The sequence below is a fragment of the Chelonia mydas genome, chromosome 1, assembly GCF_015237465.2.
Source record: "Chelonia mydas isolate rCheMyd1 chromosome 1, rCheMyd1.pri.v2, whole genome shotgun sequence".
Taxonomy (NCBI): Eukaryota; Metazoa; Chordata; order Testudines; family Cheloniidae; genus Chelonia; species Chelonia mydas.
The window spans coordinates 163,787,051-163,801,185 of record NC_057849.1 but is presented as its reverse complement, the minus strand read 5'-3'; the positions used below and the strand labels follow the sequence as shown (position 1 = coordinate 163,801,185).

The following is a 14,135-nucleotide window of genomic DNA, read 5'->3' as shown; positions in this document are numbered from 1 at the left end:
ACTCATGACAAGAACTATGTAACTCATCTCAGAGCTGTATAGGAAATTAGATACTGTGAATACACATCATCAGAATGAATAACATGGGGCTATTATAATGATGCTATTTTATTACATTTGGTCTTTCATTGTGGTCACTGGAATCAAAAGATACAATTTTAATTGTTTCAAGAGTTTTACATTTACAAGAGTTTTGTAATAAATGTTTACATTGTATCTTTACTCTGAGATGAGGAATATTTAGAATTTCAACAATACAGCTTTATATATTATCCCATCGCTATTATATAAATGTTAGACCATGAAGAGTTACATGATTTGAAATGTGTTTTCTTGGAGTATCTACTCTAAATGCTCTTTTTCTTTCATTAGTGTGAATTATGTCATTTTTTATATTCAAAGCAATACATAATAGAACTGGGGTAAACGCTTTACAAGGTGTTAGCAGAAAAACAAATTGTTGGTAATGGAAAAACCAATAACCCAGACAAATATTTGTATGTATATTCCTAGGGAGGAGGAGGGAGGATTGGAAAAATGTTCGAAAATAGTGATGAAAATTATAATTCCAAATAGTGGAAGAAGTAAAAATAAATATGACTTTTTAGAGTGTCTTAGTATTGTGGCAGAGCTCCTTGTCCCCATGGGTCCCGCGCTTCCAGGCAGTTTATGCTAGCTTCAGAGGCTCACGGCAACCCTCCACGTAGCCCTTCTCTCTCTCTAGGGCCAGGGATACAGTCTACTGAGCCCTTTTCATCATAAGCCAGCAATGGAGGTTGGTGAGAGAATTCCCACAGTTTCTGTTGCTCCTACGGCCTCATGCCAAAACAGTTTAGCCTCCAGTCCTGACAGGGGCCTGTTTTTCCCTCCCAGGAGGTGTTTCTGTAATGGTGGGTTGTGGGGAACCCGGGCCCACCCTCTACTCCAGGTTCCAGCCCAGGGACCCTAGTGGGTAGCAGCTGTTGGCAGCCAACTTTTCACTGCCAGAGTTGCTACTGGTCAGTCAGGGAACAGAAAACCATTAATCCAGTGGCCAGTATCATCTGCCTTCTGCTACTCTGCTGTACCTAACTGGCCTGGGTCTATCACAGTATGGATATCAAATGCCAACAGAAAAAAAAATTAATGTTTCAAATATGGCATCCAAGGGATGTTGAATTAATATTTTATATATAAAATATTGAAATGCCTAAGGAAGCGATACCTTGGAAAGTCTCATATGCAATGTAGATGCCTGATCCCACAAACCTTTATTCAAATGACTAACCCTTATTCATACTAGTAGTAGCATTGAAGTTAATGTGTCTACTTATATATGAACTATTCATGTAAGAAAGGTATTGGAACATCAGACTCCAGAATTGCTAAGAAAGGAGTATTGTTGCTAAACTCTATCAATCAGATTTTCATATTTTTCTTTTTTAGTTTTTAAACACAATTTGTTGAACTTTTCATCAGTCAATTCCCCTCCCCCCGTCCCAGTTTCTAAACTTGTTAGATTCTATTAGTAGTTCGCTCTTCTGTGGGTTAGGAGTTCATTGTTCGCAGAGGCCCTGATTCAGGACAGCATCTGCTTAATTTTAAGCCCAGTTTAAGTCCCATTGAAGTTAAACACATGCTCCACTGGGTCATAAGTGCCTTTCTAAATATGGCTTTCACTTGGGATGTGAGAGTACACCGTGCTTTGCACCTCCTGTGACAATTCACTTTAGAGAGAGGTATGGGAGCATCTTGCAGAGCCAAGCCCTTGGGTTTTCTGTTATGCTATCCTAAATTTTCAGAGTGAATTGATCTGAGCTGACTTCTACCCTTCAACAACGAAGATTTTCAGATTCTCTCTTGGCTTTTAACTGTATGAACTGTTAGTTGAAAAGTGCAGTGCTTATAAAGGAGTAACTATATGCCGAAAAGCAGTTGTATGTAATATTTTCATTTCTATTAAGTAACTTATGACACGTTATCAATTTTATTTTTTCTCCCTTCAACTCGTAAGTAAAGAACAATCCCACCAGACTATGAATATTTATTTTCATATAAAAATAATGCAAGATAACCCCTCTGGGATGCAATATTTTTGGTACTGGATAAAATTCCTAAAATATCATTAAATTGTTATTAGTGGAGTGAGTATATGTTGTGTGACCAGTGCAACACACATATGATAAGAGGTAAGTAAAGAGGTTTTGTATCTCACACAGTCTTTAAACTTACCTTGCAATTACAAAGAGTACACAACTGACTCCAAGGCAGGCTAAGAGGACATACATCCAAATATCAGGAGAAAGAGGGTTGAGAAAGGAGAAAACACCAGGATTTGTGCCATTGGGTTTCCGGTACAAAATACTGATCCCCAGCGTCATGAAGGGTTTTGAGAAGTCAATAACTTTCTCCCTTACGTAGGTGATAGTGAGAGGAGCAACCGCCAGATCGGCTTTCTGGGAACACAAATTGGAAAATATTCTCATTTTCTTTGCATTCAACAAGCATATTTTTATTCCTTCCATCTTTTTCCATGGGTATTAAACAAGCTAAAACAAACATGTCTAGTTTTGCCTAGGAGCTGAACTGTAATTGAGTGTAAAATAAAAATTCTTGGTTTCCTTATTAAAGGTCATTGTGGGCAGAAAAACTACTTCAGAAGAGCTATAGTAATTTGAGTATGACTGAAACAGTTTACATCAAGAAAGTGTGGCAAAACAGTGCATTATTAGGACATTACTGGAAGCAGAATGGACATGTCTGAAATATCATTCATGGCGAGCATCCCAAAAAAGTCAAAAAACTTTCCCTTGTCTTTGCAGACACCGAGATCCTTTGATGCAACCATACGGGTACCTTTCCAATGGACAGGGCAGGGCAGGGCATGATTTGGGAATCCTGCGTGGGGGTTCAGCACCGCTCATCAACTGCAGAGCCGTGAAGTGAGGAAGCTCCCTGCCTACTGTTGTGCAGGGGAGATTGGGTCTACTGCTACGGAGATGTAACTATCATTGCAGCAGATTAGGGGCCCGGGTGCAGGGGAACTACTGTAGTCTCAGGGATATCATAATAGCCATGGATCAGGTCTACAGCATGGGGGAATATATTTCTTCCCTCCTAGAACACCCCAGAACTGCAGACCCTAATTACTTGTCTTTGTTCAAGGGCTTTTCTGCTCTGTGAAAATGGCTCGTGCTCCTGCTAATGTAAAACACTTCATTTGACTTGGCTTCTTATAAACTATATTAGGTTAAAGTAGAATAAAGACAGAACAATTCAGTCTTACATGATCTATGAGCTCTTTGACCATCCCATTCCACTCTCCTTTGTCATTCTGGGCTCCATATTTTCCATCAGAAACTAGTTTGACCTCATAGATGAAGCCTAAAATATTTGACAGTTCCTTCAACAAATCCAGGCAATATCCTTCGAATCTGTCATTTCCATACAAGGGCTTATCAGACTTTTTGTACATAACATAGGGATCTTCCTATAGAATAAACACACCAAATATGTAACGATAGAAATGAGGTACATTTCAGATAATCTCAGTTTATACATTACACAAATAGTTGGATGATTTACTACAGTTGTACAGGTGCAACTAATTTACCATGTCCATTAAAAGTCATCTTAGATATGTTAGTAAATTTCCCAAATCAATTAGCTATAAATGTACTGGGTCTGAGTTTCATGGGATCTGAGGGCCTGTTACTCCCATTGGCTTTAATTAGAGTTGGTGCTCAGCCCCTCCAAAATCAGGCCCAAGATCTATACTATCTAATGTGCCATGTTAAGGGATGGGTAAGGATACCGCAGTAGTACAACAAATACTACATGAAGAATCATAAAAGAAACCTAAAAATTGACTTTCTAAATAAAACAAACCTTAAAAAGTCTGAAATCATATAGCCATTGACTGGACAATATATTCATGGGAGAGAATAAAAAATAGCATAGACAGAGTGGTTTTGTGCACGTAGTATTTCCTTTTCAGCTCTGGGCAAGGCAGGCTTCTGTAGTTTTAACCTAAAGTGCAGGGCTCCTGGCAGTGGAAAGTCAGCAGGGAGGAAGTTGTGGCACAAGGAATCTGCAACTTCCCCTTCTCCAGGGGAGCCAGAACCAGCCAGCACAGCCCAAGTAGCAGCAGCACTGGCCAGGAAGACAGGGATCAGGGTGGCTGGAGGGTACACAATTCAGCACATCCTCCCCACCGTAACTTCTATTCGACACTGGTGAGGATGTACCAGTATCTGTCTCTCCACTCTGTACCATAAGCTGCTCTTCTCGTCCAACCTTGTTTGTAGTAAGAAGTCAGAACACGTACACGCTGACTATAAAAGTTAGGATTTGGGTGTGTGAAATTTTCTTGGTTGAAAGAAATACAGATTGTTTCTTCAAACTACAGAGATAAGCTAAACATAATTTGGAAATGTGATTACTCTGGTGTATAGATGGATAGTAGGCAGTTTGATTGTGTCTATATGCAAATAGTATGCTGGGCTAGAAACATGGGGTGGTTTGTCAAATCATACGTTGGTACAGAGAACCACAAAAGATGAAGTGCAGCTTAGGCTGAAAAGGAAGGCTTCATATAAATATGTAAAACAATGGAAGCAATGTATGATCTATTCTACACTATGGATAATAATATTAACACTATGCAGCAGGACTTACCAAAATGGTAGTGACTATGAGTGTTCGGTTAGCCAGCGAATCGGTGATATTGGTAGATCTGTCTTTATTGCTGTCAGTCATATTAAGGCCACTGTTTGAGTTCCAGACCCCAATCTGCACAGAACAAAGTCGAGAAATGGCTGCTAAGCCCCAGGGATCACATTCAGTGAAATTATGTATAATTTTCCATAAATGTGCATTATAGTTCACAGTCCAAAAAAAGAACATTGATACCATACATCACTGTGATAGACTAAAACACCAGCAGTATGAAATGTTTCAGGAACAAACCGGTTGTAATTCTAAATAAGGGAACAACATCAAATGGTTGATTGTCATATTTAAATCATTAGGAACACTCTGCTCTTTCAAAAGCCGGTTGAAATGAATTAACCATAAGAGTATAAGGTATGTCAATAGAGCTGTGCATTTGCCAATTTACTACAAAAGTGGAACGTGCTGACTTTTTTAGGAGGAAACAATGTCAAATGTCTATTTTAATGAAATTGTTTCTTTTTGTAAATGGTAAAGTTGAAACATATGGCAAGACCTTTCCTTTCCAAGACAACAGATTAAAAGCTTGGATACATATGCTGAAACAGATTGATGGATGCACTGGCCTTTTACTTCTGCTCTGAACCTGCTGAAGGCACAGATGATTATTCCAGTCACTTCTTGACTACTGATATGACAGAACCATCAAGGTGATGCCATTTCACCTCTGATCAGTGTTTGTCAGTAAAGGCTAAAGGAGAATGTAGGTTTAGATTCCTTTCCAATCCCCACAATAAGTAACTCCAGCATTTAGGGCTTGATCCAGAGCCCAATATAGGCAAGAGGGAGGCTTTCACTGATGTCAATGGATTTGGATAAGTATCTTTACAGTGGTATAAATTACAAAAGTAAAGTTAATTTATTCAGATAAATATCAATTTTACATATATTCAAATTTAAATCTTAAGATTTTATTTCCAAATCCTTCTGGTATTAATATCTTTTAAAATGAAGTGGTATAGATTTGGAAATTGGGCAATAATAATTGACCCCCACACAAGTTTGCATGCGCAAGTTTTCCTCCTGAAAAAATATTGTGCCTCCAGATAGGCGTAATTAAAAATGCTACTTGCCTACTTTGCATAAGGCCCCAGTTCAGCAAAGTATCTAAGCACATGTCTAACTAAACACATGAGTAGTTCCATTCACTTCAATGGAGTTATACATGTGCCTAAAGTTAGACATGTGCTCAAGTACCTCGCTGAGTAGGGGCCTAAATGCCAAGCAGTTCAAAACTTGTAGCCCAGTGGTTAGGGTACCCCCTAGGATGTAGGAGTACCCCCCACCCCCATTCAATTCTCCCCTCTCCTTGATGAGGAGAAGGGATTTGAACAGAAATCTGCCATCTCTCTGGTGAGTGACTTAGCCACTAGACTATGTGTGGGTCTCCCTCCGCTTTAACATTCTCTCCCTACCACCAGATCAGGCCACCCAAGCAAGACATGCACTCCTCTGCCTATCTTTCCCGCAGTCTGTGGATTGCATTGGGGCTTAGGTGGGTGATTGGTGCCTCGGTGCCTACAACGGGGCTGCAGTGTGCATGCCTAGAGGCAGAAACATAGGCACCTAGGGGATATTTACAGCAGAAATGTAGGTGCTAAATGAGTCTAGGTGCCTACAGAGTTAGGTGGCAGTTGAGCAGGAGTTTTGTGTATAGCGGAGGAGCCTAAAGCTGGGATTTAGGTGCTTAAATATGGGGTTTAGGCATGTAAGTACCTTTGTGGATCTGGGCCTATGTGCCCTCCATTTTTATTGGATTGAATTTGTCATTTCAACGGGAACTGACTTCAGTGGGGATGGAGGGCACTGAGCATTTCCAGGATTAGGCCCTGAAGTGACATCTGAGTACAGCAATTTGAAAATGGAGCTTTTCATTATCGATCTATTGTTAGACACTTGTGATGAAATGACACATGCAGAAGATGTTTAGAGAGTATTCAGTATCTTTCTATGCTATTAGAAAACTTGATGAATGAAGCATGATATGCCTTAGACCAAATTAATGCAAAAAATGCACAAAGCGAGCAGATTCCCTGTACCAACATTCCAGGCTTTTGAAAGGTTAGAAAAAGAATCTTGCAAAGTTAACTGTCAAACAACCAGAAATACAGAATCAAAATATCTGTTACTGAAGAACGATACATTTTACAAAGCTCACCACAGGTTTTACTTTAATTGCATGGAAAGATTTTCTTCTTAACATGAACTAATGAAATAGCATCCTCCACTGTGAGGAGCAAAATCAATACGAAAATGGTATGTAAGCCATCTGCATTCAACTGCCAATTTAAATATGATCAATACCCATGTAATGATCCACACGCATTGATTTGTCTGGAATGACATCAGAAACATCATCTACCATCTTAGGTTAGACGAGTTAACCAATTTACCTTGAATTTAAAGAGACAGGGCCAGCTCAGAGTCTGGTCCGATATATATATTATATATATATATCTTTATATATATATATTTTAAATTGGAAGTTTGTGAAAGGTACCAGATTGACGGCTTTGGGGACTGGCATACTCCATCCTCGGAACAGCATGCTTCATCACACTGGTCTGCCAGCGCATTTCAACCGTATCCTGGAGGGACCAGCTTTCAGTGCCTCCCTGCTGAGATTGCCAACAAGGCTGCCAGATCAGACCAAGACTGAAATTGCTGACTTGCCTCACATATTGTACACCTCCATCAGCTGTCAGATGGTCAGTCACTACTGACCAAGGTGGAATTCGTTGAGATTATTAACTGAGGCAGGGACTGTCTTTCCTTGTCCAGAACCCAGCACAATGGGGCACTGCTCCTGATTGGGATTTTGGGGATCGCTATTATATAAATATTACAATAACAATTAAATCATTCAAACTATCTATGGCTGAAAGCCCACAGATCCCATTGTCAAATTCTTTAGCTAACCATTTCTCCTCCTAGGACATTTTTAATTGGGATAACATTGTTCATGATTCTTTCGCCTCCCCTTAAGACACACACATGCATGTCTTTTAGGTTTCTTTTGCTTCCAGAAGGAGATCAATTTGGGATTATTGATCTGAAAATTATTCATATACATGACGTGTTGGGTATTATCAATTTAGTTAATCTGGGGCCATGATAAGTGGCTAGTTTCTTTTAATTTGTTCTGGGGCAGTGCACATTAATCAAAAGCTATTCTGCTCAACCTTGCTGACTTCCTGACACACTGGTGTGCTTGAAGTAGCTGGCAATGAGGAAGAGCAGAACGGTCATACAGAACATGGAATAGCACAGTCATAGTGTGTACAGAATACATCAAGATGGCCACTGTACATTAAAATTAAAGGAATGACACTGTAGGTCAGTCTTGATACTAACAATGAAAAAGGTCAGAAGGGCATTGGATGAATGAGGCCAAGGTATTACATAATTATGGTGAATCTGGAGGGGTTTATTGCAGTTTAGTGACAAATTCAAGACATATAATATGCCCTTCTCAATGAGTCTGTGTTCTGAACCAATTGTAATTTGGTTTAAATTAATTCAACTTAACATGAAATGCCTAGAGTCAAAAGCTAGATTGGTTCAATAAGCTTCTGTATGTCAGGTAGGATGATCTATTCACTAGTAATGAGGAAAATAGAATCTCTTGTGCCTTAGCCTGATTCACTGAAGATTAAAACAAGGTTATTAAGTATGTGTTTTATTAGATTTAAAAAAGAGTGCTATAGGACACTGTAAGCTACTCTAGTGTAGAGTGCCAAAAAAGTATTTTTAAATGGGGAAAAAAGTTTAACCTTTTTTCAAGATGTATGCAATATATAATACTTATTATTTTACATAGCATTTTTTTATCTATATAACCCAAGCACTTTACAAAGGTGGGTAAGAGATTATTATCCCCCTTGTATAGAGGTAGAAAACTAGACTCACAGAAGACTAAAGGCCTTATTATCAGAGGTGCTGAGCAACTTTAGTGTCTTTTGACTTCAGTTGGAGCTATGGGTGCTCAGCACTTCTGAGAATCAAGTCTTGTAAGTGACTTGCCTATGGCCACTCAGTGAGTCCACAGTAGACCTGAGAATAAAACTTGGTTCTTCTGATTCCCAGTCTAGTGCCTTTTCTATTGGTCCAAGCATCCCCCATATGTTAAAAGGAAGCATGAGATGCCTGGAATAAGTTGGACAGTTTATAAACAAGCTTGCTTCCAGTTTACATGTGTTATTGAATGTCTGAATTGCCCATTAATCGTATGGACTATTGTATGCCAGGAGCTAATGTAGTAGTCAAAACTTAAGTCAACGGTACTAAAAAAGTCATTCATGGCACACAGTTTATGGGGGTGTCAATAAGGCACACACTTAGCACAGCACCCACCATTAATGCTGTTAAAGGCTAGACTAATACTTGAAACCCCATTTTAATGAGTAAGGTAGGGGAACAGCTGTGAAGGTGTCTTCTTTTCTTAATGCCTCCAACCTTCATTCGAAGGAGCAAGAAGGCTAACCCTTGAGAATTTAAAAAAAATGTTATTAGGGAAAAGTATTTAATCCATCTGAGGTCTCTCTACAATTTGTAAGTACTAGAGTGCATATCCTGAATAGGAATGGAATTCATTCTATCACAGAAAAGTACACTCTGAGATAGAATATTGTCTCTAAACTGCAATCTGAGATCCATTTGTCAAAACCCAAAGGATGAGTTTTAAGACCCAACCTGAAGGTTTCTTGCATCACCCGTCTGTGTACAAACCTTCTTCCACACTTTATATAAATGCTTAGAAACCTCGCCAGCAGCCTTGGTAAAGAGAAAAATAAACAGAGTGCTTCATTAAAGATGAAAAGTGAAACCAGTTTAGAGAGTTGGATGCTAGTAGTTATGTCTCAATTAACTCATAGATGATTATTCAGAATCAAAATGCAAATCCACTGAGCCAAATATTTTAAGTGGGAGGAGAAACAAAGTTGTTTTTAGTTGACATTAAGCACTGATCTCTATAAATCAAGAACTCTAACTTTTTCATAATTTACACCTCCCATTTCCCCCCTTTCCTCTCTAGCTGGAACACAGGGAGCCCTGTTGAGCACAGTTCCTTGGTGCACAGGGTGCATGGAGCCCCTGAGTGGTGTTTGGTATCCTACCCTCTATACCACACAGCAGAACTGTGCTGGTTCCAATAAATTCAGAGACTTCTGTATCCTTCATTTTTGCTAGTAGTAATTAGATCTAGCTGACAATATGATGCTTGAGATAACAGCAGTAGCTTTGTCTCTGTTATTATAGATCAGAGCCTAAATGGAATCCTCTGGGATAAGGTGCTTTTTCTTATTCTTGTGTATTAAATAAGGAAAGAGAGGTAGGTTCTTTAGTATCTTCCCAATCTGCTAGCCTACAAATGTGGATTATTTGCTTTTGTTTTATTTAACAAAAAGAAGGCCCAGATAGGTGTCCAATCTGCATCCTCAGGACAACTGGTAAATGACAATATAAGGGAGACAAGACCTTTTCACACAGATTATTTCTGAAGTATAGCTTTGCAATTTACAGGACTCTCAAGCATGTCCTGATGAAATGTGATTTTGCTTGACCTTTGCTTGAGTGTAATACCAAATTCAGACGCTTACCCCAAAGAACACTGTTTAATCTCAACAGAATAGACCACAACTAATTTCATTTTTCCTCAATAGCATAACCATTTTAGTGGAACAATGAGTAATTAGGGATGGGGGTGAAAATATAATTGATTGGCTCATCTTCAATAATTAAACAATTTTTAGTATTTCAGCTTGTTTTGAAAATATTACTTAAATTCCTTACTGCCCCCCCCCCCCCCGCACCTCCTCAATACGCACTTATTAAAAATTGCACAATAGATATATAACATGGCTAAACCTCTGGACGTTAAAAAAAAAATCACCTTCTTTAAAATACAGATCCTATTCTTTACAAGGCACACCGGTTTATTGTCTGATGGTACCTACATAGAAGTTCGTTCAACTTGCCGACCATTAATTTTGTGGGGAGTTATAAGATTGAGATGACATTTAAACTTGATTTACAGGATGTGAATTGACACAGTGAGGCATGGGAAGAGCAAAACCTCACAGGAAGAGCAAAAGAAAATATATTTTCACTTAAGATAATGACTGCAATTTCCAGATTCCTATTCAGTACCCAGATATGTAAGATAATATGAATTGCAAAAGTCAAAAATCTTCTCAGTTTCTGTGTAGGAGAATGAGGGAAGGGTGACCTGTCTCCTTCCCACCCGACCCCAACACCTGCTGCCCTCTGGAAGGATCTAGGGAGGCAAGTTTTCTTTAACAAGAGCCCAAGAAACTTTAATGAAAGTTTGTCTCATCAACACACAGCCTTTTGGGCTTTCTGAGTGGGAGTGGGTCCCAAACAAACTTAAAAGGCAGCTTTTCCAATCACTCTCAGAGCCCCAAAATGTGTCCTAAGGCATGGCTCTTACTTCAGAGCCTGGATGGGTGAGGAAAAAAAGGGGTTCCTTAGCAGAGTATCTCTTGTAATTTCTTATGAGGTGACTCACCCTGCATCCAGCTGTGCTGCCCAAAGCTGACTCCTTTGCAGCTTCTCAGAGTCTTTGTCCCGTTCTCCGCCCCCCAAAATGCTTCAGCTCTCTTATAAGGAATCAACTGCTTGAGATTCCTTCCCTGCACTGGTGTCTCTGGTTAGCTCATTTAGCAAGCCTGATCCAGACTTCAGGTCTCCTGCAGGACAGCTCCCTCACTCCCTCTCATTCCTTGGCTCTCTGCCTTTGAGTGGGTCTGTCAGAGCACTCACTGTGTGGCTTTCCATCTTCGTGCATCCCAGACAGAGAGTGCACATACTGGTGGTTCTTGTCAGGATGATGGTCTATACGAAAATGAAAGGGCTGTAAGGTGAGGTACCAACGGTGACCTGGGCATCGTCTGGAGCCACTGGAGTCCCGTATGGTCAATGATGAGAAGAAGGTGGATCCCAAACAGCTGATAGCGCAGGATTTTCTCCACAAAGTGTATTGCTAGGCATTCCTTCGAGGATCGAATACCACATTTCATAGTCCAGGAGTTTCCTGCTCATATACAGAATAGGGTGTTCCTGGCCATGGAACTTCTGGGGCAGTACTGCTCCCAGGGCCCAGTATTAGTGTGTAAAATAAATTCTTTTGAAAAATCAGGGCTACACAATACAGGTTTGTTACAGAGAATCTCTTTACTTTCTCTGAATACTGGGCACTCTGGGGGGACCAAGTGACTTGCTGAGAAGCTATTTTTTAATGAGATCATTGAGGGGAGCTTCTAGTGAAGTCAGAGATCACGTTTATCTGGTGGAAGTCTATGCAGAATCGAATGGCCCATCTGCTTTAGGTACAAGGACCACATTGGACTAGACCAGGGCCTTCAATGTTTCAATTATGCTTAACTTTAACATCTCCTGGACCTCCTGTATTGAGTGGGATTTTAACCCTTTCAGGATAGGTACATTTAGCAAGCCTGCTCCAGGCTTCAACTGGGTTTTATCTGAATGTGGTGGGAGCCTAGTGAGGTTTGTCTTGGAAATGGGTAAAGTACGTCCTAGTATGCCCACACCAGGTCTTTAATTGCCCTCTCTGGTCAGTGGACAACCCACTGCCAAGTGGGGTCCCTTTGACCCCTACCGCAACTGGTTCTGGGAGCTGGGGTCCTAAATCTCATCTTTTTCTGGATGGATGAAGATATATTCTGCACCCTCCAAGGTCACAGCAGATTTACGTGGTAAATCTCCTTTGGCCTTTGTCAGTCTGGGTAGTAAACCTTGAAATCAGCTGGCCCAACACAGAGGACCTCATAGGGACCCTGAAATTTGGCTAGGAGTTTATTCTCTCAGCTGGGAAGAAATAGGAGGACTTGGTTGCCAGGCTGGAATACCCTCATCCTAGCTCCCTTATTATGCTGCCAAGCCTGGCTCTACTGGGCCTGGAATACGTTGGCCCTGGCAAAATGACCAAGGCACTCCAGTCTCTCTTTCATTTGTAGGACATAGTGGAGGACATAAGTGGGTAGGCTGGGTTTCCCATGACTGCTCGACCCAGATTTAAGATACTCAGGGTTGTCTTCCATTGAGAATTTCAAAAGGGGAAAAGCCAGTAGATGCCTGTGGAACTTCTTGTGCCATAAATAAAAGGAACAGCAGCAATTGATCCCAGTCTCTGGTTTCTGTCCCAACGAACTTTCTTAGCATCAACTTAAGAGTCTGATTAAACCATTCGAGTAGGCCATTGGTCTGAGGATGGTAGGACCAAGATCCAGAGTCAAACCTTTAAGAGGAACAAGACCCCTGGATAATTTCTGAAGGAAGGCCTACCCGGAAAAGATCTGCAGTAGCTCTTGCATGAGGGTGAAAGCGATAGTGTTCTGCAAGAGAGCAGCCTCTGGTTACCTTATGGCATAGTTGATGAGTATGAAATAAATGTGACCCCAGGCACTTTTCTCAAGGGGGCCTACCATGTCAATCTCCACCCTATACAAAGGGGTTGTTATGAGAAGGATGGATATTAAGGGAGCCCGGCCTCATTCCTTAGGGGCTACCTTCTGTCAATCTGGGCAGGACAACAAAAATCCACTACTTCCTAAAATATACTCAGCCAAAAGAATTGGGCCAGTAGTTTTCCAAATGTCTTTGCCTTACCCAGATGTCCAGTCATCAGGACAGAGTGTGCTAGTCTCAACGGTTCTTGATGAGCTGGTTTGAGAACTAGGAGCTGGACCCTGGGCTCTTCCATGTGAGGTTGTTTCTTCACCCAGTCCAGAATTTCATTATGTAACTTGAAATGGGGAAATTGTTGGGTAACAGTGTTCTTAGGTGGCTTCCCCATTGATCACAGCTACCTTGTTGAAACATTCTTGGAGGGCCTGAACTTCATCCTGAGCAGTGATGAAGTCAAAAGGTATCATCTAGTCTAAGGGTCTCTGACTCGCTTATGGGCAGAGTGTGATGGGGGTCTGTTGGGAGGTCAGTTGCAGGTGGTCCTCTTCTTGGAATGGATTCTCTATAGGCCCCAGTCCCGGCACAGGCTCAAGTCTTCCTGGGCCCTTGAGAGTTGCCTGGGGTAAGGAGCACTGAGTTTCTGTTCATGAGCATGGAGAGGTGTACGCTAATCGTGACCCAGGATTACGGGCCAGGGAAGGTGCTCCGCTACATCCACCTGGAGACACCCCATGTAGTCAGCGACTTGTAAGATAATAGGGACAGTCAGATAAGTGCACCTTTTCCACGTATGTAGAAGATTTGGACAGTTTGATTGGAAGGCTTTGGGCAGGAACAAATCTTGGTGCAGGAGCATTTGCCCAAAGCCGGAGTCCATCAGCCCATCTATGAGGTGTAGTCTAACTTGATGGGAACCAAGAAGAGTCTTTTGGCATCCCGCTTTGGCAGATTTGAGGTCTTGCCCTGTTGGCCAAAGT

General features: G+C 40.9%; 1 protein-coding gene across 2 annotated transcripts in view; it reads right to left on the bottom strand.

The window, feature by feature from the left end:
- Positions 1-14,135, bottom strand: part of GRIK1 (glutamate ionotropic receptor kainate type subunit 1) — a 237,972-nt gene that overhangs the window by 38,808 nt on the left and 185,029 nt on the right. For both annotated transcript variants that reach the window (XM_027832881.3, XM_037905334.2), the window contains exons 9-11: positions 4,657-4,770; positions 3,266-3,469; positions 2,212-2,435 (exon numbers count right to left, since the gene is read on the bottom strand). In XM_027832881.3, coding sequence (XP_027688682.2) covers positions 2,212-2,435; positions 3,266-3,469; positions 4,657-4,770 — 542 coding nt within the window. The remainder of the gene's footprint in view (positions 1-2,211; positions 2,436-3,265; positions 3,470-4,656; positions 4,771-14,135) is intronic.